The 25,516-nt window shown below is 47.1% G+C and overlaps 1 protein-coding gene across 1 annotated transcript in view; it reads left to right on the forward strand.

The window, feature by feature from the left end:
• LOC106596014 (oxygen-regulated protein 1) overlaps positions 1–7,468 on the forward strand; it is a 47,382-nt gene extending 39,914 nt beyond the window's left edge. Inside the window, exons 9-10 of the mRNA XM_045714330.1 lie at positions 260–796; positions 3,471–7,468. Coding sequence (XP_045570286.1) covers positions 260–796; positions 3,471–5,543 — 2,610 coding nt within the window. The 3' untranslated portion in view covers positions 5,544–7,468. The remainder of the gene's footprint in view (positions 1–259; positions 797–3,470) is intronic.
• Positions 7,469–25,516: the final 18,048 nt, after the last annotated feature.

Consider the following 25,516-nt stretch of genomic DNA (forward strand, 5'->3'; position numbering starts at 1 on the left):
AGGAATAGTCATGTTGTTGTTCTTAGCCATAGGATTGTTTCTACTGATTTATTTTTATTGTATGGCTTCTGTGTTTTTATGAATCGATGACTTACTGACAGATGAATAATTCCAACTTCTTCACACAAATAATCGCGCCAGCTTGCCAAACAGCAGGACAAAACCTGAGGAATGGCTTGACAGACTAGACAGAAAACTAAAGATGAGAATTCTTCTTCTTCTTCATCCTTTTCGTCTTCTTCTACTTCTTCTTCTCCAGGTGGCATCGGTGTTCGGCACATCCTCCAAGACGCTGATGTCCTTCCTGTCGGTGACCACCCTGAAGGACACCCTGTCGTCAGCCCTGGGAAAAGGAGGAGGAGAGTTTTGTGGAGGGAACTCTAACAGCGGCTCGGAGGCCCTCCTGGTGATGCAGTCGCTCCAGAAGATCTCCACCATGGAGGACGAGGAACAGCAGAGAGCCAGCCTGGCCAGCCTGCAGAGCCGGACCTCTGATCAGCTGAAGGACAGCTGGAGAGACTTCCAGGAAAGGAGCAATGAAATGGGAGACAGGGAAAGTCCTCCTCTGTCTCCCAGCACCAACCAGGAGTTCGCCCTGGATGTGGTGTCTGAGGCGGGAGACGAGAACGGAGGACGGTTGGATATCGAGGAGCTCATGGAGGAACTTAACATGCCCCAGGAACTCAGAGATGAGGTGTCGTCGTTGGTGGAGGGAGAGAGAACAGTGCAATACGCCATGAGGTCTCCAATGTTAGGGGGCAGCGTCAGTGATATGTCTTATGCTGTTGACACCGAGGTAGACAAAATAGAGTCTGATGAAGTTGAGGAACTAGAAGTCTTTGAGGAAGATGTGAAGAAGATACCTGATAACTGGCCTGGGTCTGAAGCTTCTCTACCCAGACCTTCAGCTGAAGAGGAGGAGGAGGAAGGGAAGCAGGAGGGAGAGGAAGATGAGGAGAAGCAGCAGGAGGAGGAGGTGCAGGGGGAGAAGGAGGGGGAGGGTTTGGTTGCTAGAGAGAGAAGAGACTTCCCTGAAACAGAAGCGACATCCATTCACTCTGAGGAGGTCAGCACTGCTACAGATCAGACACAAGATGTTAATACAGCCATAGAATCAGGCATGAGGGAATCAAAGTTGATGAAGTCTGTAAAGTCAATTACTTCAGTAAAGTCAGAACCAACACTACAGTCTGATGTTGATATACTTTTAGATCCTGGCAGGAGGGAGTCAACAGAAACAAAGTCAATTCAGTCAACGAAGTCATTGCTGTCAGTACAGTCACTGAGGTCAGTAAAGTCATTACAGTCACTGAAGTCATTAGAGACTGATGATGGTGTACCAATTGAGCCTGAAACAGAAAGAGAATCCAAGTCAATGCAGTCAATTAAGTCAGTGACGTCAATGAAATCAGCAAAGTCAGTTCAGTCAATGCAGTCAATTAAGTCAGAAATGTCATTGAAGTCAGTGAAGTCAGAGCCTGATATTGGTGGACTGTCACACCCTGACAGGATGGAGTCAAAAGAGAGAGAGTCAATGAAGTCATTGCTTTCAGTACAGTCATTGAAGTCAGTACAGTCATTGAAGTCAGTAGAGTCATTGAAATCAGTACAGTCATTGAAGTCAGTAGAGTCATTGAAATCAGTACAGTCATTGAAGTCAGTAGAGTCATTGAAGTCAGTACAGTCATTGAAGTCAGTAGAGTCATTGAAATCAGTACAGTCATTGAAGTCAGTAGAGTCATTGAAGTCAGTACAGTCATTGAAGTCAGTACAGTCAATGAAGTCAGTACAGTCATTGAAGTCAGTAGAGTCATTGAAATCAGTAGAGTCATTGAAGTCAGTACAGTCATTGAAGTCAGTAGAGTCATTGAAGTCAGTACAGTCATTGAAATCAGTAGAGTCATTGAAGTCAGTACAGTCATTGAAGTCAGTAAAGACATCCCAAGATGTTAGTTCAGGCATGAGGGAATCAAAGTCAATGTCAATGCTGTCAATGAAGTCTATTCAGTCATTGAAATCAGTAAAGTCCGAGAATTCAATTACAACAGTAAAGTCAATGCACTCATTGAAATCAGTACAATCGTTGGTGTCAGTGAAATCACTGAAATCACCAGCAGAGGTAGAGTCTGAAGTATCCGTTTCATTGAAGTCAGCAAAGTCAATACAATCTTTGAAGTCAGTCAAGTCAGTTAAGTCATTGAAGTCAGTCAAGTCAGTTCAGTCATTGAAGTCAGTAAATTCAGTTCAGTCAGCTTCTGAAGTATGTAGTCCAGCTGGTTCTGTTCATGAGAAAGATGTGGAGGAAGGATATGACGCTGAGGTGGAGGATGAGAAAGAAGAGGTGGAGGAGGAAGATGAGGAGGATGAGGATGAGAAAGAAGAGGTGGAGGAGGAAAAGGAGGAGGCTGAGAAGGAAGAGGTGGATGAGGAGGAGGTGGAGGAGGAGGAGGTGGAGGAGGGGGTAGTTAAGATGGAGGTGGAGGAGGAGGAGGAGGAGGTGGAGGAGGAGGAGGGGGTAGTTAAGATGGAGGTGGAGGAGGAGGAGGAGGAGGAGGATGAGGAGGAGGGGGTAGTTAAGATGGAGGTGGAGGAGGAGGAGGTGGAGGAGGAGGAGGGGGGTAGTTAAGATGGAGGTGGAGGAGGAGGAGGTGGAAGTTAAGATGGAGGAGGAGGTGGTGGATGAGAAAGAAGAGGTGGAGGAGGAGGAGGTGGAGGAGGAGGTGGAGGGGGTAGTTAAGGTGGAGGAGGAGGAGGAGGAGGAGGAAGTGGAGGAGGAGAAAGAAGAGGTGGAGGAGGAAGATGAGGTGGAGAAGGAGGAGGTGGATGAGAAAGAAGAGGTGGAGGAAGAAGATGAAGAGGTGGAGGATGAGAAAGAAGAGGTGGAGGAGGAGGTGGAGGAGGAGGTGGAGGGGGTAGTTAAGGTGGAGGAGGAGGAGGTGGAGGATGAGGAGGAGGTGGAGGATGAGAAAGAAGAGGTGGAGGAAGAAGATGAGGAGGTGGAGGGGGTAGGTAAGGTGGAGGATGAGGAGGTGGAGGATGAGGAGGAGGAGGGGGTAGGTAAGGTGGAGGATGAGGAGGTGGAGGATGAGGAGGAGGTGGAGGGGGTAGTTAAGGTGGAGGATGAGGAGGTGGAGGATGAGGAGGAGGTGGAGGGGGTAGTTAAGGTGGAGGATGAGGAGGTGGAGGAAGATGAGAAAGAAGAGGAGGAGGAGGATGAAAAGGCACAGAATGGAGAGGAGGGAGATAATGAGGAAGAGGAGGAGAAAGACGAGGAGTTGGTTGAGGAGGAGGAAGTGGAGGAGAAAGTTAAGGATATGGAGGGAGATTATGAGGGGGAGGAGAAAAGGGTGGAGGAGGAAGGGGAGGAAGGAGATGAGGAAGAGGAGACAGTGGAGGGTGAGGAAGTTGAGAGGCAGAGGAAGGAGTTAGCAGAAAAGGAAGAGGAGAGAGAAGGTGAAGAAGATGAGGAGGAGAAGGAGGAGAAAGAGGAGGAGAGAGAAGAGGTGGGGGAAGAGGAGAAGGAAGAGAGTGAGGACAAGAGATCTGAATCAGACTTTGAAGAGGGCAGGAGTGTTGATAGTCATCCATCCTCAGATAACAAAGTCTGTTCCAGTGGCAGGAAGTTAGATGAAGTCTGTTATATAGTAGAACAGGGTTTAGAAGAGGAGGGAGAGGAGAAGAAGGAGGACCAGGGCAGTTGTGAAGAGCAGAATTATGATGAGGGGGAGCAGGTGGAGGAAGAGGAGGCAGCAGAGGTTGGGTCTGAAGTATCAATGTCAAGGAAGTCAATTAAGTCTTTAAAGTCAGACAATTCAGTGAAGTCGGAGGAATCAGTAATGTCTGAGAAATCTGTAACATCAGAGAAATCAGAAGTAGAGTCTAAAGCATCAGAGCAGGGAGGAAGGGAGTCAATCAAATCAATGTCAATCAAATCAGTGAAATCAGAGAAGTCAACAAAGTCAGTAATAACAGATAAGTCAGAGAAATCAATGAAATCCGTAAATTCAGAAAACTCAATGACTTCAAGGCAGTCCGTAAAGTCAGATAAGTCTGTAAAGTCAGATCAATCTGAGGCGGAGTGTAAAGTCTCAGAACACGAGGAGGCTGACGTAGTGTCCAACAACTCCTCCTCTAGAGCCGCGTACCTCTGTGGTGTCAAAGATCAGGGTCTAGACACCTCCAACGAACTACAGACTGATGAAGGAGAGGAAGAGGAGGATGAGGAAGAAGAGGTCAGAGGTAAAGACTGCTCCCATCCTGTTGAGATATCTCAGGAGCTTTTGGACTTTGTCAACACTGCTCTGAAGTCCTCCTCCCTGATGTTCACCTACGACCCTAAGGGTAACCTGCGGATCGAGCCGGAGGGGGCAATCAGGGTCGTCCATACCAAACAGATGGTTATATTTAACGGGTGCGTCGACAGCCAGTACGGCCTGAAGAGACTGCCCAGCCCCAACACCTCTGATCTGTCTGACTACAGACCTGAGACATCCAGCAGCGGAGGGTACAAGACCCAGGGGTCAGTGGACATGTCGACGGAGAGCGGAGACGAAGACAAGGAAGAGGCAGGGAGACAATCGCCTGGCTTTCGACGTATCGGACAGACCAGTGACAAGCAGAGTAAAGCCAGTACCACGTCTCTGGAACTCTGGGCCTCTAAACCCTCGTCAGATCAGTTAAGGAGCCCTGAGAGTCTTGAAGGGAAGAGGCCCACAGGGAGCTTTGAGTCTTGTGACTCTGGGGCTAAAGTCTGTGGGGAGAGACTGTCGTACGTCAGCGGGTCCAGCTCGGTGAAGACAGAACCAGGACCAGAGCTGGTCAGGATGATCGATCAGGGGAGTTGGCTGTTTAAGGAGGGGGACTCTCCTGAAGGGGTGGGAGGAGCGTGGCAGAGCGCAGCAGACTCTAAGAGCCTCCCTGACTCTAATGAGGGGGTTCTGATCGACCAGGGGCGTTGGCTTCTTAAGGAGAATCACCTAATCAGGAAGTCTCCCCCGGTTCCCATGGGGATGTACGGTAACCTTGACAACACGTCCGTGGATACAACCCTCAGTGAGGAGGCTCCAGCCTATGACCATCACTCCTCTCACCGCTCCTCCTCCTCCCTCCACCATCATCACCACCACCTCAACCCCCTGTCTGTCCTCTCCTCCTCCGAGCTAGAAGAGCTGGCCCGACCAGCGACCCCTAAGTGCACCTATTACAACATGTCCCACGGCAGCGACTCAGACCCCTTCCTTGACGATCTCAGCCTCAACGGGAACGGGGCCAGGGAGACGTCAGAGGGCAGGTCTAAGAGAGAGACAGCTGTGGACACATCCCGGACCTGGGCGAGGAAAAACGGCAGCATGTCGTCATTTGCCTCGGTGGAGTTCAGGATGCGGGACGGCAGGGTGCATCCTGAGGCGGGGATGAGTGGGTCAGAGGCTGCTGTAGAGCAGAGCTCCAGGACTGCAGTGGGCATGTCTGGACGGAGCAGGGCTCTGCAGGTACAGAGCAGTCTAGAGTCTCTACGCTGTGGACCGTATTGTCCTATACTATAATAACTGCTTTTTACCTGTTTTGACAGACCTGTCCCATACCATATACAACACAGACCTGTCCCATACCATATACAATACAGACCTGTCCCATACCATATACAACACAGACCTGTCCCATACCATATACAACACAGACCTGTCCCATACCATATACAATACAGACCTGTCCTATAATGACTACAACACAAACCTGTCCCATACCATATACAATACAGACCTGTCCCATTCCATATACAACAAAGACATGTCCCATACCATATACAATACAGACCTGTCCCATACCATATACAATACAGACCTGTCCCATTCCATATACAACACAGACCTGTCCCATTCCATATACAATACAGACCTGTCCCATACCATATACAATACAGACCTGTCCCATACCATATACAATACAGACCTGTCCCATACCATATACAATACAGACCTGTCCTATAATGACTACAACACAGACCTGTCCCATACCATATACAACAATACTATTGGTACTGTCTGTCCCTGTCCTATACTATAATACTATTGGTACTGTCTGTCCCTGTCCTATACTACAATACTATTGGTACTGTCTGTCCCTGTCCTATACTACAATACTATTGGTACTGCCTGTCCCTGTCCTATACTACAATACTATTGGTACTGTCTGTCCCTGTCCTATACTACAATAATATTGGTACTGTCTGTCCCTGTCCTATACTACAATACTATTGGTACTGTCTGTATGTCTGACCCTGTCCTATACTATAATACTATTGGTACTGTCTGTCCCTGTCCTATACTACAATAATATTGGTACTGTCTGTCCCTGTCCTATACTATAATAATATTGGTACTGTCTGTCCCTGTCCTATACTACAATAATATTGGTACTGTCTGTCCCTGTCCTATACTACAATAATATTGGTACTGCCTGTCCCTGTCCTATACTACAATAATATTGGTACTGTCTGCCCTGTCCTATACTATAATACTATTGGTACTGTCTGTCCCTGTCCTATACTACAATAATATTGGTACTGTCTGTCCCTGTCCTATACTACAATACTATTGGTACTGTCTGTCCCTGTCCTATACTACAATACTATTGGTACTGTCTGTCCCTGTCCTATACTACAATACTATTGGTACTGTCTGTCCCTGTCCTATACTACAATACTATTGGTACTGTCTGTCCCTGTCCTATACTACAATAATATTGGTACTGTCTGTCCCTGTCCTATACTACAATAATATTGGTACTGTCTGTCCCTGTCCTATACTACAATAATATTGGTACTGTCTGTCCCTGTCCTATACTACAATAATATTGGTACTGTCTGTCCCTGTCCTATACTACAATAATATTGGTACTGTCTGTCCCTGTCCTATACTACAATACTATTGGTACTGCCTGTCCCTGTCCTATACTATAATACTATTGGTACTGTCTGTCCCTGTCCTATACTACAATACTATTGGTACTGTCTGTCCCTGTCCTATACTACAATACTATTGGTACTGTCTGTCCCTGTCCTATACTACAATACTATTGGTACTGTCTGTCCCTGTCCTATACTATAATACTATTGGTACTGCCTGTATTGTCTGTCCCTGTCCTATACTATAATACTATTGGTAGTCCCAGATTACTGTTAAACTTCTCCTGGATTAAACAGTTTACAGCTCAATGGAAAATCTACCATTTTATTCCAGGAATAGACTTCATCTGAGTCTGGGAAACGGACCCTCAACATTCAACAACAGTTTTTATCTTATATTTTTAAATATCAGATCTTTATTTTACATATGTTTGGTTATAGTTTAGATAGAAGTTTCTGTTTTGTTTGTTGTGATGCTGTAAATCTTCTCCTATGTTTGATGTTGTGTTGAAGAGAGAGAGTTGTTTCCCTCTACGCTCTAACCACTAGGCTACGCTGAGAGAGTTGTTTCCCTCTACGCTCTAACCACTAGGCTACGCTGAGAGAGTTGTTTCCCTCTACGCTCTAACCACTAGGCTACGCTGAGAGAGTTGTTTCCCTCTAACCACTAGGCTACGCTGAGAGAGTTGTTTCCCTAGGCTACGCTGGAGAGTTGTCCTCTAACCACTAGGCTACGCTGAGAGAGTTGTTTCCCTCTACGCTCTAACCACTAGGCTACGCTGAGAGAGTTGTTTCCCTCTAACCACTAGGCTACGCTGAGAGAGTTGTTTCCCTCTAACCACTAGGCTACGCTGAGAGAGTTGTTTCCCTCTACGCTCTAACCACTAGGCTACGCTGAGAGAGTTGTTTCCCTCTAACCACTAGGCTACACTGAGAGAGTTGTTTCCCTCTACGCTCTAACCACTAGGCTACGCTGAGAGAGTTGTTTCCCTCTAACCACTAGGCTACACTGAGAGAGCTGTTTCCCTCTACGCTCTAACCACTAGGCTACGCTGAGAGAGTTGTTTCCCTCTAACCACTAGGCTACACTGAGAGAGTTGTTTCCCTCTACGCCTAACCACTAGGCTACGCTGAGAGAGTTGTTTCCCTCTAACCACTAGGCTACGCTGAGAGAGTTGTTTCCCTCTAACCACTAGGCTACGCTGAGAGAGTTGTTTCCCTCTAACCACTAGGCTACGCTGAGAGAGTTGTTTCCCTCTACGCTCTAACCACTAGGCTACGCTGAGAGAGTTGTTTCCCTCTACGCTCTAACCACTAGGCTACACTGAGAGAGTTGTTTCCCTCTAACCACTAGGCTACGCTGAGAGAGTTGTTTCGCTCTAACCACTAGGCTACACTGAGAGAGTTGTTTCCCTCTAACCACTAGGCTACGCTGAGAGAGTTGTTTCCCTCTAACCACTAGGCTACGCTGAGAGAGTTGTTTCGCTCTAACCACTAGGCTACGCTGAGAGAGTTGTTTCCCTCTAACCACTAGGCTACGCTGAGAGAGTTGTTTCCCTCTAACCACTAGGCTACGCTGAGAGAGTTGTTTCCCTCTAACCACTAGGCTACGCTGAGAGAGTTGTTTCCCTCTAACCACTAGGCTACGCTGAGAGAGTTGTTTCCCTCTACGCTCTAACCACTAGGCTACGCTGAGAGAGTTGTTTCCCTCTACGCTCTAACCACTAGGCTACGCTGAGAGAGTTGTTTCCCTCTAACCACTAGGCTACGCTGAGAGAGTTGTTTCCCTCTAACCACTAGGCTACACTGAGAGAGTTGTTTCCCTCTACGCTCTAACCACTAGGCTACGCTGAGAGAGTTGTTTCCCTCTAACCACTAGGCTACGCTGAGAGAGTTGTTTCCCTCTAACCACTAGGCTACGCTGAGAGAGTTGTTTCCCTCTAACCACTAGGCTACGCTGAGAGAGTTGTTTCCCTCTAACCACTAGGCTACGCTGAGAGAGTTGTTTCCCTCTAACCACTAGGCTACGCTGAGAGAGTTGTTTCCCTCTAACCACTAGGCTACGCTGAGAGAGTTGTTTCCCTCTAACCACTAGGCTACGCTGAGAGAGTTGTTTCCCTCTAACCACTAGGCTACGCTGAGAGAGTTGTTTCCCTCTACGCTCTAACCACTAGGCTACGCTGAGAGAGTTGTTTCCCTCTAACCACTAGGCTACACTGAGAGAGTTGTTTCCCTCTACGCTCTAACCACTAGGCTACGCTGAGAGAGTTGTTTCGCTCTAACCACTAGGCTACGCTGAGAGAGTTGTTTCCCTCTAACCACTAGGCTACGCTGAGAGAGTTGTTTCCCTCTAACCACTAGGCTACACTGAGAGAGTTGTTTCCCTCTACGCTCTAACCACTAGGCTACGCTGAGAGAGTTGTTTCCCTCTAACCACTAGGCTACACTGAGAGAGTTGTTTCCCTCTAACCACTAGGCTACGCTGAGAGAGTTGTTTCCCTCTAACCACTAGGCTACGCTGAGAGAGTTGTTTCCCTCTAACCACTAGGCTACGCTGAGAGAGTTGTTTCCCTCTACGCTCTAACCACTAGGCTACGCTGAGAGAGTTGTTTCCCTCTAACCACTAGGCTACGCTGAGAGAGTTGTTTCCCTCTAACCACTAGGCTACGCTGAGAGAGTTGTTTCCCTCTAACCACTAGGCTACGCTGAGAGAGTTGTTTCCCTCTACGCTCTAACCACTAGGCTACACTGAGAGAGTTGTTTCCCTCTAACCACTAGGCTACACTGAGAGAGTTGTTTCCCTCTAACCACTAGGCTACGCTGAGAGAGTTGTTTCCCTCTAACCACTAGGCTACGCTGAGAGAGTTGTTTCCCTCTAACCACTAGGCTACGCTGAGAGAGTTGTTTCCCTCTACGCTCTAACCACTAGGCTACGCTGAGAGAGTTGTTTCCCTCTAACCACTAGGCTACGCTGAGAGAGTTGTTTCCCTCTACGCTCTAACCACTAGGCTACACTGAGAGAGTTGTTTCCCTCTACGCTCTAACCACTAGGCTACGCTGAGAGAGTTGTTTCGCTCTAACCACTAGGCTACGCTGAGAGAGTTGTTTCCCTCTAACCACTAGGCTACACTGAGAGAGTTGTTTCCCTCTAACCACTAGGCTACGCTGAGAGAGTTGTTTCCCTCTAACCACTAGGCTACGCTGAGAGAGTTGTTTCACTCTAACCACTAGGCTACGCTGAGAGAGTTGTTTCCCTCTAACCACTAGGCTACGCTGAGAGAGTTGTTTCCCTCTAACCACTAGGCTACGCTGAGAGAGTTGTTTCCCTCTAACCACTAGGCTACGCTGAGAGAGTTGTTTCCCTCTAACCACTAGGCTACGCTGAGAGAGTTGTTTCCCTCTAACCACTAGGCTACGCTGAGAGAGTTGTTTCCCTCTAACCACTAGGCTACGCTGAGAGAGTTGTTTCCCTCTACGCTCTAACCACTAGGCTACGCTGAGAGAGTTGTTTCCCTCTACGCTCTAACCACTAGGCTACGCTGAGAGAGTTGTTTCCCTCTACGCTCTAACCACTAGGCTACGCTGAGAGAGTTGTTTCGCTCTAACCACTAGGCTACGCTGAGAGAGTTGTTTCCCTCTAACCACTAGGCTACGCTGAGAGAGTTGTTTCCCTCTAACCACTAGGCTACGCTGAGAGAGTTGTTTCGCTCTAACCACTAGGCTACGCTGAGAGAGTTGTTTCCCTCTAACCACTAGGCTACGCTGAGAGAGTTGTTTCCCTCTAACCACTAGGCTACATTTACATTTTACATTTTAGCCATTTAGCAGACGCTCTTATCCAGAGCGACTTACAAATTGGTGCATTCACCTATAATATCCAGTGGAACAACCACTTTACAATAGTGCATCTAAATCTTTTAAGGGGGGGGGTTCGAAGGATTACCTTATCCTAACCCAGGTATTCCTTGAAGAGGTGGGGTTTCAGGTGTCTCCGGAAGGTGGTGATTGACTCCGCTGTCCTGGCGTCGTGAGGGAGCTTGTTCCACCATTGGGGTGCCAGAGCAGCGAACAGTTTTGACTGGGCTGAGCGGGAACTGTGCTTCCTCAGAGGTAGGGAGGCGAGCAGGCCAGAGGTGGATGAACGGAGTGCCCTTGTTTGGGTGTAGGGCCTGATCAGAGCCTGAAGGTACGGAGGTGCCGTTCCCCTAACAGCTCCGTAGGCAAGCACCATGGTCTTGTAGCGGATGCGAGCTTCGACTGGAAGCCAGTGGAGAGAGCGGAGGAGCGGGGTGGCGTGAGAGAACTTGGGAAGGTTGAACACCAGACGGGCTGCGGCGTTCTGGATGAGTTGTAGGGGTTTAATGGCACAGGCAGGGAGCCCAGCCAACAGCGAGTTGCAGTAATCCAGACGGGAGATGACAAGTGCCTGGATTAGGACCTGCGCCGCTTCCTGTGTGAGGCAGGGTCGTACTCTGCGAATGTTGTAGAGCATGAACCTGCAGGATCGGGTCACCGCCTTGATGTTGGTGGAGAACGACAGGGTGTTGTCCAGGGTCACGCCAAGGCTCTTAGCACTCTGGGAGGAGGACACAAGGGAGTTGTCAACCGTGATGGCGAGATCATGGAACGGGCAGTCCTTCCCCGGGAGGAAGAGCAGCTCCGTCTTGCCGAGGTTCAGCTTGAGGTGGTGATCCGTCATCCACACTGATATGTCTGCCAGACATGCAGAGATGCGATTCGCCACCTGGTTGTCAGAAGGGGGAAAGGAGAAGATTAATTGTGTGTCATCTGCATAGCAATGATATGAGAGACCATGTGAGGATATGACAGAGCCAAGTGACTTGGTGTATAGCGAGAATAGGAGTGGGCCAAGAACAGAGCCCTGGGGGACACCAGTGGTGAGAGCACGTGGTGCGGAGACAGATTCTCGCCACGCCACCTGGTAGGAGCGACCTGTCAGGTAGGACGCAATCCAAGCGTGCGCGGTGCCAGAGATGCCCAGCTCGGAGAGGGTGGAGAGGAGGATCTGATGGTTCACGGTATCAAAGGCAGCAGATAGGTCTAGAAGGATGAGAGCAGAGGAGAGAGAGTTAGCTTTAGCAGTGCGGAGAGCCTCCGTGACACAGAGAAGAGCAGTCTCAGTTGAATGCCCAGTCTTGAAACCTGACTGATTAGGATCAAGAAGGTCATTCTGAGAGAGATAGCAAGAGAGCTGGCCAAGCACGGCGCGTTCAAGAGTTTTGGAGAGAAAGGAAAGAAGGGATACTGGCCTGTAGTTGTTGACATCGGAGGGGTCGAGTGTAGGTTTTTTTCAGAAGGGGTGCAACTCTCGCTCTCTTGAAGACGGAAGGGACGTAGCCAGCGGTCAAGGATGCGTTGATGAGCGAGGTGAGGTAGGGGAGAAGGTCTCCGGAAATGGTCTGGAGAAGAGAGGAGGGGATAGGGTCAAGTGGGCAGGTTGTTGGGCGGCCGGCCGTCACAAGACGCGAGATTTCATCTGGAGAGAGAGGGGAGAAAGAGGTCAAAGCACAGGGTAGGGCAGTGTGAGCAGGACCAGCAGTGTCGTTTGACTTAGCAAACGAGGATCGGATGTCGTCAACCTTCTTTTCAAAATGGTTGACGAAGTCATCCGCAGAGAGGGAGGAGGGGGGGGGAGGGGGAGGAGGATTCAGGAGGGAGGAGAAGGTAGCAAAGAGCTTCCTAGGGTTAGAGGCAGATGCTTGGAGTTTAGAGTGGTAGAAAGTGGCTTTAGCAGCAGAGACAGAAGAGGAAAATGTAGAGAGGAGGGAGTGAAAGGATGCCAGGTCCGCAGGGGAGGCGAGTTTTCCTCCATTTCCGCTCGGCTGCCCGGAGCCCTGTTCTGTGAGCTCGCAGTGAGTCGTCGAGCCACGGAGCAGGAGGGGAGGACCGAGCCGGCCTGGAGGATAGGGGACAGAGGAGATCAAAGGATGCAGAGAGGGAGGAGAGGAGGGTTGAGGAGGCAGAATCAGGAGATAGGTTGGAGAAGGTTTGAGCAGAGGGAAGAGATGATAGGATGGAAGAGGAGAGAGTAGCGGGAGAGAGAGAGCGAAGGTTGGGACGGCGCAATACCATCAAAGTAGGGGGAGAGTGAGAAGTGTTGGATGAGAGCGAGAGGGAAAAGGATACAAGGTAGTGGTCGGAGACTTGGAGGGGAGTTGCAATGAGATTAGTGGAAGAACAGCATCTAGTAAAGATGAGGTCAAGCGTATTGCCTGCCTTGTGAGTAGGGGGGGAAGGTGAGAGGGTGAGGTCGAAAGAGGAGAGGAGTGGAAAGAAGGAGGCAGAGAGGAATGAGTCGAAGGTAGACGTGGGGAGGTTAAAGTCACCCAGAACTGTGAGAGGTGAGCCATCCTCAGGAAAGGAACTTATCAAGGCGTCAAGCTCATTGATGAACTCTCCAAGGGAACCTGGAGGGCGATAAATGATAAGGATGTTAAGCTTGAAAGGGCTGGTAACTGTGACAGCATGGAATTCAAATGAGGAGATAGACAGATGGGTCAGGGGAGAAAGAGAGAATGTCCACTTGGGAGAGATGAGGATTCCAGTGCCACCACCCCGCTGGCTCGATGCTCTAGGGGTATGCGAGAACACGTAGTCAGACGAGGAGAGAGCAGTAGGAGTAGCAGTGTTATCTGTGGTGATCCATGTTTCCGTCAGCGCCAGGAAGTCTAGGGACTGGAGGGTAGCATAGGCTGAGATGAACTCAGCCTTGTTGGCCGCAGACCGGCAGTTCCAGAGGCTGCCGGAGACCTGGAACTCCACGTGGGTCGTGGCGCTGGGACCACCAGGTTAGAGTGGCAGCGGCCACGCGGTGTGGAGCGTTTGTATGGCCTGTGCAGAGGAGAGAGAACAGGGATAGGCAGACACATAGTAGACAAGCTACAGAAGAGGCTACGCTAATGCAAATGAGATTGGAGTGACAAGTGGACTACACGTCTCGAATGTTCAGGAAGTTAAGCTTACGTTGCAAAAATGTTATTGACTAAGATGATACAGTACTGCTGGCTGGTGGAGTAGGCTAGCTAGCAGTGGCTGCGTTGTTGACTTTGAACGTGTAGCTGGCTAGGTAACCTCGGTAGTTTCAGTACTACACCTTGTCATGATACAAAGCAACTTTGTAGCTAGCTAGCTAACAACACTAATCAAGACGTTCCTTGTAGTGTATTTAGTTTCAACAATGCTGCTCGTCGGTAATAGTTGGCTAGGTTAGGAAGAATGGCGTCGCGGGGGACGGAAATAGCTGGCTAGCTAACCTCGATGGCTGGCAAGCTAACAATTATCAATTAACAATTATCAAGTTATGACAAAGACAACTAGGTAGCTAGCTAGGTAACACTGCACTAGTCTAATCGTTCCGTTGTTTAGTATTAGTAACTACAGCGCTGCTAGTCGGTAACGGATGGCTAGCTGGCAGTGGGTTAATGATGACTAGGTGTGTTGAGTAAGTCTGGCGCCGCGTCGCGGCTGGCTAGCACACCTCGATAATACTCAAACTCAAACTACACAATTATCTTAGATACAGAGACAGCACGGACAACTATGTAGCTGGCTAACTAACACTAACACCACACTAATCAAGTCGTTGCGTTGTAATGTAATAGTTTCTGCTAGTCGGTAGAAGTTGGCTAGCTAACGGTGATGACTAGCTAGCTAGCAGCTAGCAGTGTTGACTACGTTAGGAGGACGAAGATAGCTAGCCTCGATAATTACTCAGTTACTCTAAACTACACAATTATCTTTGATACAAAGACGGCTATGTAGCTAGCTAAGAAGAATTGCTCAGATCAAACAAATCAAGCCGTTGTAATGTAGCGAAGTGGAATATTACCTGTGGAGCGAAGCGTGGTGCGACTGCTCGCTCCAAACCGGAGAGAGTTGAGAGAGTTGAGAGAGCTGAGAGAGTTGTTTCGCTCTACGCTCTAACCACTAGGCTACACTGAGAGAGTTCTTTCCCTCTACGCTCTAACCACTAGGCTACGCTGAGAGAGTTGTTTCCCTCTAACCACTAGGCTACACTGAGAGAGTTCTTTCCCTCTACGCTCTAACCACTAGGCTACGCTGAGAGAGTTGTTTCCCTCTAACCACTAGGCTACGCTGAGAGAGTTGTTTCCCTCTACGCTCTAACCACTAGGCTACACTGAGAGAGTTGTTTCCCTCTAACCACTAGGCTACACTGAGAGAGTTGTTTCCCTCTAACCACTAGGCTACGCTGAGAGAGTTGTTTCCCTCTAACCACTAGGCTACGCTGAGAGAGTTGTTTCCCTCTAACCACTAGGCTACGCTGAGAGAGTTGTTTCCCTCTAACCACTAGGCTACACTGAGAGAGTTGTTTCCCTCTAACCACTAGGCTACGCTGAGAGAGTTGTTTCGCTCTAACCACTAGGCTACCCTGTGAGAGCTACGCTGAGAGAGTTGTTTCGCTCTAACCACTAGGCTACACTGAGAGAGTTGTTTCGCTCTAACCACTAGGCTACGCTGAGAGAGTTGTGCCTCTCACATGTGCAGTGACGGAACTCAAAGCAGCAAATGTATTTTTATTACAAATAGCTGTTGAAGACCACAAAGTTACCACAATGTCACGTCACATTTCCAGATTATAATCTGTCAGCAATAGCAAATCAGGAACGAAACGTAATTAATCAGGGGTACTCAGATATTTGAGCAATTTATTTATTGATCATTGGTTGATGATTTGTGATTATCTGTTGTTGTACTGTTTGTGGTACATGTTGATCCGGCTTCTCTCTGTGTGATATCCAGTGAAGATTTGTAAATACTGTACAGAGCTCACCTTCACAAAATGGAGATCATGTTTATATGTATAAAACTCAAAATCATGTTTTTTTTCTAAAGACATTGTTGATTACGAACTAACAACTAAGTAAACGATGAAGAAAACTGTACATAACGATTACTGTTAAAGGCAGCTCCTGTTATCAATGTATATTGTATATGTATGTTGTTGTTTTTGTTGTGAGGATTTGGAAAGATTCCTCTATGATAACCTGTCAGCTAGAATAGCAGCTATGTTGTGTGTGTGAAGTCCTGTACTAGAGAACCATGTGCTGCTGTCAGTCATACTACGGGTGGTTACCTAGGAAACAGACATACGGGTGGTTACCTAGGAAACAGACATACGGGTGGTTACCTAGGAAACAGACACCCTAAACTCAGAGGTATTCATGTCATGAGAAGGAATTCCCCCTCAACCACGCCCACATGTTGGAGAAAACAAATATTCTTTCCCATTGATCCCGTTATAAAAGAGACGATGTCGTTGTCTATTTTTTTTTGATATACAAAAATAAAATAAAAAAAATGGTGAAAAGCTGCTTTGTTCAATGTACATGTAACCAGGTCAAAAATCCCTACCTATGGTTCACAATGCTCCCACCTTTTGTAACTCGTAGCTGTATAGTCTGTAACTCCACTCACTACTTGTATAGTCTGTTAGTAACTCCACTCACTACTTGTAGTTGTGTAGTCTGTAACTCCACTCACTACTTGTAGCTGTATAGTCTGTTAGTAACTCCACTCACTACTTGTATAGTCTGTTAGTAACTCCACTCACTACTTGTATAGTCTGTTAGTAACTCCACTCACTACTTGTAGCTGTATAGTCTGTTAGTAACTCCACTCACTACTTGTAGCTGTATAGTCTGTTAGTAACTCCACTCACTACTTGTAGCTGTATAGTCTGTTAGTAACTCCACTCACTACTTGTAGTAGTCTGTTAGTAACTCCACTCACTACTTGTATAGTCTGTTAGTAACTCCACTCACTACTTGTATAGTCTGTTAGTAACTCCACTCACTACTTGTATAGTCTGATAGTAACTCCACTCACTACTTGTATAGTCTGTTAGTAACTCCACTCACTACTTGTAGTTGTGTAGTCTGTAACTCCACTCACTACTTGTAGCTGTATAGTCTGTTAGTAACTCCACTCACTACTTGTATAGTCTGTTAGTAACTCCACTCACTACTTGTATAGTCTGTTAGTAACTCCACTCACTACTTGTATAGTCTGTTAGTAACTCCACTCACTACTTGTATAGTCTGATAGTAACTCCACTCACTACTTGTAGTTGTGTAGTCTGTAACTCCACTCACTACTTGTAGCTGTATAGTCTGTTAGTAACTCCACTCACTACTTGTAGCTGTATAGTCTGTTAGTAACTCCACTCACTACTTGTAGTTGTATAGTCTGTTAGTAACTCCACTCACTACTTGTATAGTCTGTTAGTAACTCCACTCACTACTTGTAGTTGTATAGTCTGTTAGTAACTCCACTCACTACTTGTAGCTGTATAGTCTGTTAGTAACTCCACTCACTACTTGTAGCTGTATAGTCTGTTAGTAACTCCACTCACTACTTGTATAGTCTGTTAGTAACTCCACTCACTACTTGTATAGTCTGTTAGTAACTCCACTCACTACTTGTATAGTCTGTTAGTAACTCCACTCACTACTTGTAGCTGTATAGTCTGTTAGTAACTCTACTCACTACTTGTAGCTGTATAGTCTGTTAGTAACTCCACTCACTACTTGTAGCTGTATAGTCTGTTAGTAACTCCACTCACTACTTGTAGCTGTATAGTCTGTTTGTGTTGTTGGTCTGGTTAGCTTAATGTTCTGGTTGGTAGCTAGCTAGCTCTCACTCGTGTGGCTAACGTTAGCGGCATCGCGTGAGAAAGCTTGGGAGCAGACAATCTTGAAAAGTCATCTTTTGACATGTTGTACTTTTCTTAAACGTAGTTTTGTTATGGACTATAACCAGCAGACAAAAACAAAATTGTGTTTGAAAAAGGTTACGTAATCTCCGGGAGAGACTTGCTGACTGGAGAGGAGTTGGGTTGAGGTGTAACGATCAACAAGGTGTAGGAAATCTCTTTAACTGTATGCTACCAAATACTGTTGGTATTCTAGTACTTGTGTTCTATAGGAAGGGCTGGTTCTCTGTCTCAGGTGGCGTTAGTGCTGTGAGTACAGACAGAGGGCGGCAGTCCAGTCTTACAGGGTCATCTGCTGAGTACTCACACACACTCGCCCACAGGCACTCACACCCACAGGCACTCACACCCACAGACACTCACACCCACAGGCACTCACACCCACAGGCACTCACACCAACAGGCACTCACACCCACAGGCACTCACACACACAGGCACTCACACCCACAGGCACTCACACACACAGGCACTCACACACACAGGCACTCACACCCACAGGCACTCACACACACAGGCACTCACACCCACAGGCACTCACACCCACAGGCACTCACACCCACAGGCACTCACACCCACAGGCACTCACACCAACAGGCACTCACACACACAGGCACTCACACCCACAGGCACTCACACACACAGGCACTCACACCCACAGGCACTCACACCCACAGGCACTCACACCCACAGGCACTCACACACACAGGCACTCACACCCACAGGCACTCACACCCACAGGCACTCACACACACAGGTGCTCACACACACACCTTTTTAATAGAAAGGCTCAGCTGGGTCCCTCAGTTAGGATTTACAGCCTGTCTTCATCACACAAAGATCCTGTCTAGTCTACTGAACACTCTAACCTAGACCTATTATCCTGTCTAGTCTACTGAACACTCTAACCTAGACCTATTATCCTGTCTAGTCTACTGAACACTCTAACCTAGACCTATTATCCTGTCTAGTCTACTGAACACTCTAACCTAGACCTATTATCCTGTCTAGTCTACTGAACACTCTAACCTAGACCTATTATCCTGTCTAGTCTACTGAACACTCTAACCTAGACCTATTATCCTGTCTAGTCTATTTTACTGAACACTCTAATCCAGACCTATTATCCTGTCTAGTCTACTGAACACTCTAACCTAGACCTATTATCCTGTCTAGTCTACTGAACACTCTATCCTAGACCTATTATCCTGTCTAGTCTATTGAACACTCTAACCTGGACCTATTATCCTGTCTAGTCTACTGAACACTCTAACCTAGACGTATTATCCTGTCTAGTCTACTGAACACTCTATCCTAGACCTATTATCCTGTCTAGTCTATTGAACACTCTAACCTGGACCTATTATCCTGTCTAGTCTACTGAACACTCTAACCTAGACCTATTATCCTGTCTAGTCTACTGAACACTCTAACCTAGACCTATTATCCTGTCTAGTCTATTTTACTGAACACTCTAATCCAGACCTATTATCCTGTCTAGTCTATTGAACACTCTAACCTAGACCTATTATCATGTCTAGTCTATTTAACACTCTAACCTGGACTTATTATCCTGTCTAGTCTACTGAACACTCTAACCTAGACTTATTATCCTGTCTAGTCTACTGAACACTCTAACCTAGACCTATTATCCTGTCTAGTCTACTGAACACTCTAACCTGGACCTATTATCATGTCTAGTCTATTCTATTGAACACTCTAATCTAGACCTATTATCCTGTCTAGTCTAGTCTACTGAACACTCTAACCTAGACTTATTATCCTGTCTAGTCTACTGAACACTCTAACCTAGACCTATTATCCTGTCTAGTCTACTGAACACTCTAACCTGGACCTATTATCATGTCTAGTCTATTCTATTGAACACTCTAATCTAGACCTATTATCCTGTCTGGTCTATTCTACTGAACACTCTAATATAGACCTATTATCCTGTCTATTCTACTGAACACTCTAACCCAGACCTATTATCCTGTCTAGTCTATTCTACTGAACACTCTAACCTGGACCTATTATTCTATCTAGTCTACTGAACACTCTAATCTAGACCTATTATCCTGTCTAGTCTACTGAACACTCTAACCTGTACCTATTATCCTGTCTAGTCTACTGAACACTCTAATCTAGACCTATTATCCTGTCTAGTCTACTGAACACTCTAACCTGGATCTATTATCCTGTCTAGTCTACTAAACACTCTATTATCCTGTCTAGTCTACTGAACACTCTAACCTGGACCTATTATCCTGTCTAGTCTATTGAACACTAACCTAGACCTATTATCCTGTCTAGTCTATTCAACTGAACACTCTAACCTGGACCTATTATCCTGTCTAGTCTATTGAACACTCTAACCTAGACCAATAACCTGTCTAGTCTACTGAACACTCTAACCTGGACCTATTATCCTGTCTAGTCTATTCTACTCTATTCCTCATACTCAGAATACTTGAAGTTAGTCAGGATCACTGTGGTGTGGAACTTACTACTTAAACGCCAACACTAAATGTCCCTCACATACAGACACAAACAAGTTAACAAGCAAACCCACAGATAAGAGCCAACTCGCCAAACAGCAGGACGTAACCTGAGGAACGGCTTGATAAACAACAAGAAGAGTTTTCATCTCCCTTTAAACCAGAATAATGTCTTCATTCACGAAGCACCAAAGAATAAATAAAACATGTTGTTTTGTAGTCCTCCGTCAGCTGCCTGGTCCAGCTCAGAGCGATAGGTGATGTTATGGTTCTATCTCCGTGGTTACGGGACTAAATATATTATCTCCGCTGCAGCGCCTCAGGTCTGGAAACGCAGTCAGCCCGAACAGATAACCACTTATCACCACTCTCCTTCATCACTTCATACCGGCCAGTACAGTAGGAACACAGGGTGCGTCCCAAATGGTATATTGTTCCTGAGGGGACTGTACATGAGGAATAGTCTCTTCTCTGTTACAGCTCATCATTAGGCTGTACATGAGGAACAGTCTCTTCTCTGTTACAGCTCATCACTGTTACAGCCCACCGAACAGCAACTGTTACAGCCCACTGAACAGCAACTGTTACAGCCCACTGAACAGCAACTGTTACAGCCCTCTGGTCTACATTCTGGTCAGGTATTGACATGACACAGCAGCTAAACACATTAATACGCTGTACAGACTGTCTGAACCTTTTGTATGTCCTTTACCTTCTCTCTGTCGCTGATCAAAGTCATCCCAACCTTTGTAAAGATGTCGACCTGCAAAATCCAAATAATTATTTTCTAACTGACCGTATCAAGAATTGCCGAAAAAAAAAAAAAAGATTAAAATGACACAGTTTGCCAGCGGTGTTCTGGAGTCATCTGAATATCACAGCTGTTTCTCAGAGGACAAAACACATATCAGGACAGAACCGTAACAGGACTTGGACGCAGGAAGACCTGTTGCTACGTTCTTTCCTGCAGTTCAACTGGGTTATACGTATGACCCCTGGAGGAGATGGACGCACTGTCGACAAAAAAGGAATAAATCCCAAACTGAGGCTTGAATGCAAAATAAAGATGTTTATTTGAAGAAATAAGTACTTGTGCATGAAAGTGCATAAATACAAGTTGAAAACAAAACATAACTCTTTCGGTGGAAATCGTTGGCACACACACCTGTCTTCTATATCAAGGATAATTACATATGTCACATGATCAAGCAAGAAAATACATCAGAACATCTAGGAATCAGTACCTCGTCCAATGGAATGCACGGTCTGATTCAGTACCTCGTCCAATGGAATGCACGGTCTGATTCAGTACCTCGTCCAATGGAATGCACGGTCTGATTCAGTACCTCGTCCAATGGAATGCACGGTCTGATTCAGTACCTCGTCCAATGGAATGCACGGTCTGATTCAGTACCTCGTCCAATGGAATGCACGGTCTGATTCAGTACCTCATCCAATGGAATGCGCGGTCTGATTCAGTACCTCGTCCAATGGAATGCACGGTCTGATTCAGTACATTATATACAAAAGCGGAGAGAGAACTATAATATAATATTGCTTATACGTATGCCATGTGAACGTTTCCTCAGAAGACAGGATGGTCAGAGTAGGGAGCTAGATGCACCACTAGATGGAGGTATGGAACACCAATAACAGGCACATTACCAGCTACAGAAAACACTGAAATAACAATTCTTCATTCACGCCTGATGGGTGGAGAGTTTTTAAATAGAACATCCACCTGCATTCTGTCTGGAGAAGATGACCCCCCCCCCTACGTGAAGGTATATCTGCTGTATAGAACAGAAGGACATGGAGGAGTCTGGATGACCGGCCTCTGAGAAATATCTGACCCTCGTAGCCCACTCATAATCCCTCATAGTCCTCCCATAGTCGCTCACAGTCTTCTGATAGTCCCTCCTAGTCCCTCCTAGTCCCTCATAGTCCTCTGATAGTCCCTCATAGTCCCTCCTAGTCCTCTGATAGTCCCTCCTAGTCCCTCCTAGTCCTCTGATAGTCCCTCCTAGTCCCTCATCGTCCTCTGATAGTCCCTCCTAGTCCCTCCTAGTCTTCTGAGTGTCCCTCATAGTCCTCTGATAGTCCCTCATAGTCCCTCCAAGTCCTCTGATAGTCCCTCCTAGTCCCTCCTAGTCCTCTGATAGTCCCTCCTAGTCCCTCATCGTCCTCTGATAGTCCCTCCTAGTCCCTCCTAGTCTTCTGAGTGTCCCTCCTAGTCCTCTGATAGTCCCTCCTAGTCCCTCCTAGTCCTTCATAGTCCCTCATAGTCCCTCCTAGTCCCTCCTAGTCTTCTGATAGTCCCTCCTAGTCCTCTGATAGTCCCTCCTAGTCCTCTGATAGTCCCTCCTAGTCCCTCCTAGTCCTCTGATAGTCCCTCCTAGTCCCTCCTAGTCCTCTGATAGTCCCTCCTAGTCCCTCATAGTCCTCCCATAGTCCCTCATAATCCCTAATAGTCCCCTCATAGTCTCTTCAGTCCCTCATAGTACCCTCATTGTCCCTCGCAGTCCTCTCATAATCCCTCTTAGTCCTCCCAAAGTCTTCCCATAGTACTCCTAATGTCTTCCCAAAGTCCCCCATAGTCCCCTCATAGTCCCCCATAGCCCTCTCATAGTCCCCCATAGTCCTTTAATACTCCCTCATAGTCCTCCCATAGTCCCCTCATAGTCCCCCATAGTCCCCTCATAGTCCTCCCATAGTCTTCCCATAGTCCTTTATTACTCCCTCATAGTCCCTTCATATTCCCTTTAGTCACTCATTGTCCCTCATAGTCCTCTGATAATCCCTCAGAGTTCAGTGTGTCAAATCGGAGGGCCTGTTGTCTGGACCTCTGACAGTCTCTATGGGGGTGCCACAGGGTTCAATTCTCGGGCTGACACTTTTCTCTGTATACATCAATGATGTCACTCTTGCTGCTGGTGATTCTCTGATCCACCTCTACGCAGATGACACCATTCTGTATACTTCTGACCCTTCTTTGGACACTGTTAACTAACCTCCAGACGAGCTTCAATGCCATACAACTCTCCTTCCGTGGCCTCCAACTGCTCTTAAATGCAAGTAAAACTAAATGCATGCTCTTCAAATGATCGCTGCCCGCACCAGCCCGCCCGTCCAGCATCACTACTCTGGACGGTTCTGACTTAGAATATGTGGACAACTACAAATACCTACAGTGTGGGAAAAAAGTATTTGATCCCCTGCTGATTTTGTACATTTGCCCACTGACAAAGAAAGGATCAGTCTATCATTTTAATGGTAGGTTTATTTGAACAGTGAGAGACAGAATAACAACAAAAATATCCCGAAAAACGCATATCAAAAATGCCAATCTGCCAATCTCCCTCGGCCTGGGGCTCCATTCAAGATCTCACCTCGTGGAGTTGCAATGATCATGAGAACGGTGAGGAATCAGCCCAGATCTACACATGGGATCTTGTCAATGATCTCAAGGCAGCTGGGTCCATAGTCACCTAGAAAACAATTGGTAACACACTGTGCCGTGAAGGACTGAAATCATGCAGCGCCTGCAAGGTCCCCTTGCTCAAGAATACATATACATGCCCGTCTGAAGTTTGCCAATGAACATCTGAATGATTCAGAGGACAACTGGTGAAAGTGTGGTCAGATGAGACCAAAATGGAGCTTTTTGACATCAACTCAACTCACCGTGTTTGGAGGAGGAGGAATGCTCCCTATGACCCCAAGAACACCATCCCCTCCGTCAAACATGGAGGTGGAAACATTATGCTTTGGGGGTGTTTTTCTGCTAAGGGGACAGGACAACTTCACCGCATCAAAGGGACGATGACTGGTTCTCGTCAGTGGTACATCCTGTTCGAGTTTCTGCCTATAAGCCGGGATGAGCAAGATGGCGTCGTGGTCGGATTTGCCGAAGGGAGGGCGGGGGAGGGCTTTGTATGCATCGCGGAAGTTAGAGTAGCAGTGGTCGAGAGTATTAGCCCTACGTGTCATGCAATCAATATGCTGATAATATATAGGTAGCAATGATCTCAAAACTGCTTTGTTAAAATCCCCAGCTACAAAAAAATGCAGCCTCCGTGTATATAGTTTCCAGTTTACATAGAGTCGAGTGAAGTTCCTTGAGGGCCGTCTTGGTGTTCGCTTGAGGGGGGATGTACACAGCTGTGACTGTAACTGACGAGAATTGTCTTGGTAGGTAGAATGGCCGGCATTTGATTGTAAGGAATTCTAGGTCGGGTGAGCAGAAGGACTTGAGTTCCTGTATGTTGTTATGATTACACCATGAGTCATTAATCATGAAGCATACACCCCTGCCCTTCCTCTTCCCAGAGAGGTGTTTATCTCTGTCGGCGCGATGCATGAAGAAGCCTGTTGGCTGGTCTGATTCCAACAACATATCCCAAGAGAGCCATGTTTCTGTGAAACAGAGAATGTTACAATCTCTGATGTCTCTCTGGAAGGCAACCCTTGCTCGAATTTTGTCTACCTTGGTGTCAAGAGACTGGACATTGGCGAGTAGTATACACGGGAGCGGTGAGCGATGCGCCCGTTCACGAAGCCTGACCAGAAGACCTCTCCGTCTGCCCCTTTTGCATCGCCGTTGTTTTCGGTCAGCTACTGGGATCTGATCCATTGTCCTGGGTGGTGGTCCTAAGAGGATCCGCTTCGGGAAAGTCGTATTCCTGGTCGTAATGTTGGTGAGTTGACGTTGCTCTTATATCCAATACTTCTTCCCGGCTGTATGTAATAAGACTTAAGATTTTCTGGGGTAACAATGTAAGAAATAATACATAAAATAACAAAATACTGCATAGTTTCCTAAGAATGCGAAGCGAGGCAACCATTTCTGTCGGCGCCAGGAACCTAGCAAGAAACCTAGAGAGGAATCAGGCTCTGAGGGGTTGCCAGTCCTCTTCTGGCTATTCAAGATCTTCAAACGTTCAAAGATGACCAGTACAGTCAAATAATAATAACAGTGGTTGCAGAGAGTCCCTCATAGTCCCTCATAGTCCCCTCATAATCCCTCATAGTCCCCTCATAGTCCCTCATAGTCCCCATAGTCCCCTCATAATCCCTCATAATCCCCTCATAGTCCCTCATAGTCCCCATAGTCCCCTCATAGCTCCTCATAGTCCCTCATAGTCCCCTCATAGTCCCCAATAGTCCCTCATAGTCCCTCATAGTCCCCTCATAGTCCCTCATAGTCCCTCATAGTCCCTCATAGTCCCCTCATAGTCCCCTCATAGTCCCTCATAGTCCCCAATAGTCCCTCATAGTCCCTAATAGTCCCTCATAGCCCCTCATAGTCCCCATAGTCCTCTCATGGCCCCTCATAGTCCCCTCATAGTCCCCTCATAGTCCCT

This window comes from Salmo salar, chromosome ssa03 (genome assembly GCF_905237065.1).
Source record: "Salmo salar chromosome ssa03, Ssal_v3.1, whole genome shotgun sequence".
Lineage (NCBI taxonomy): Eukaryota > Metazoa > Chordata > Actinopteri > Salmoniformes > Salmonidae > Salmo > Salmo salar.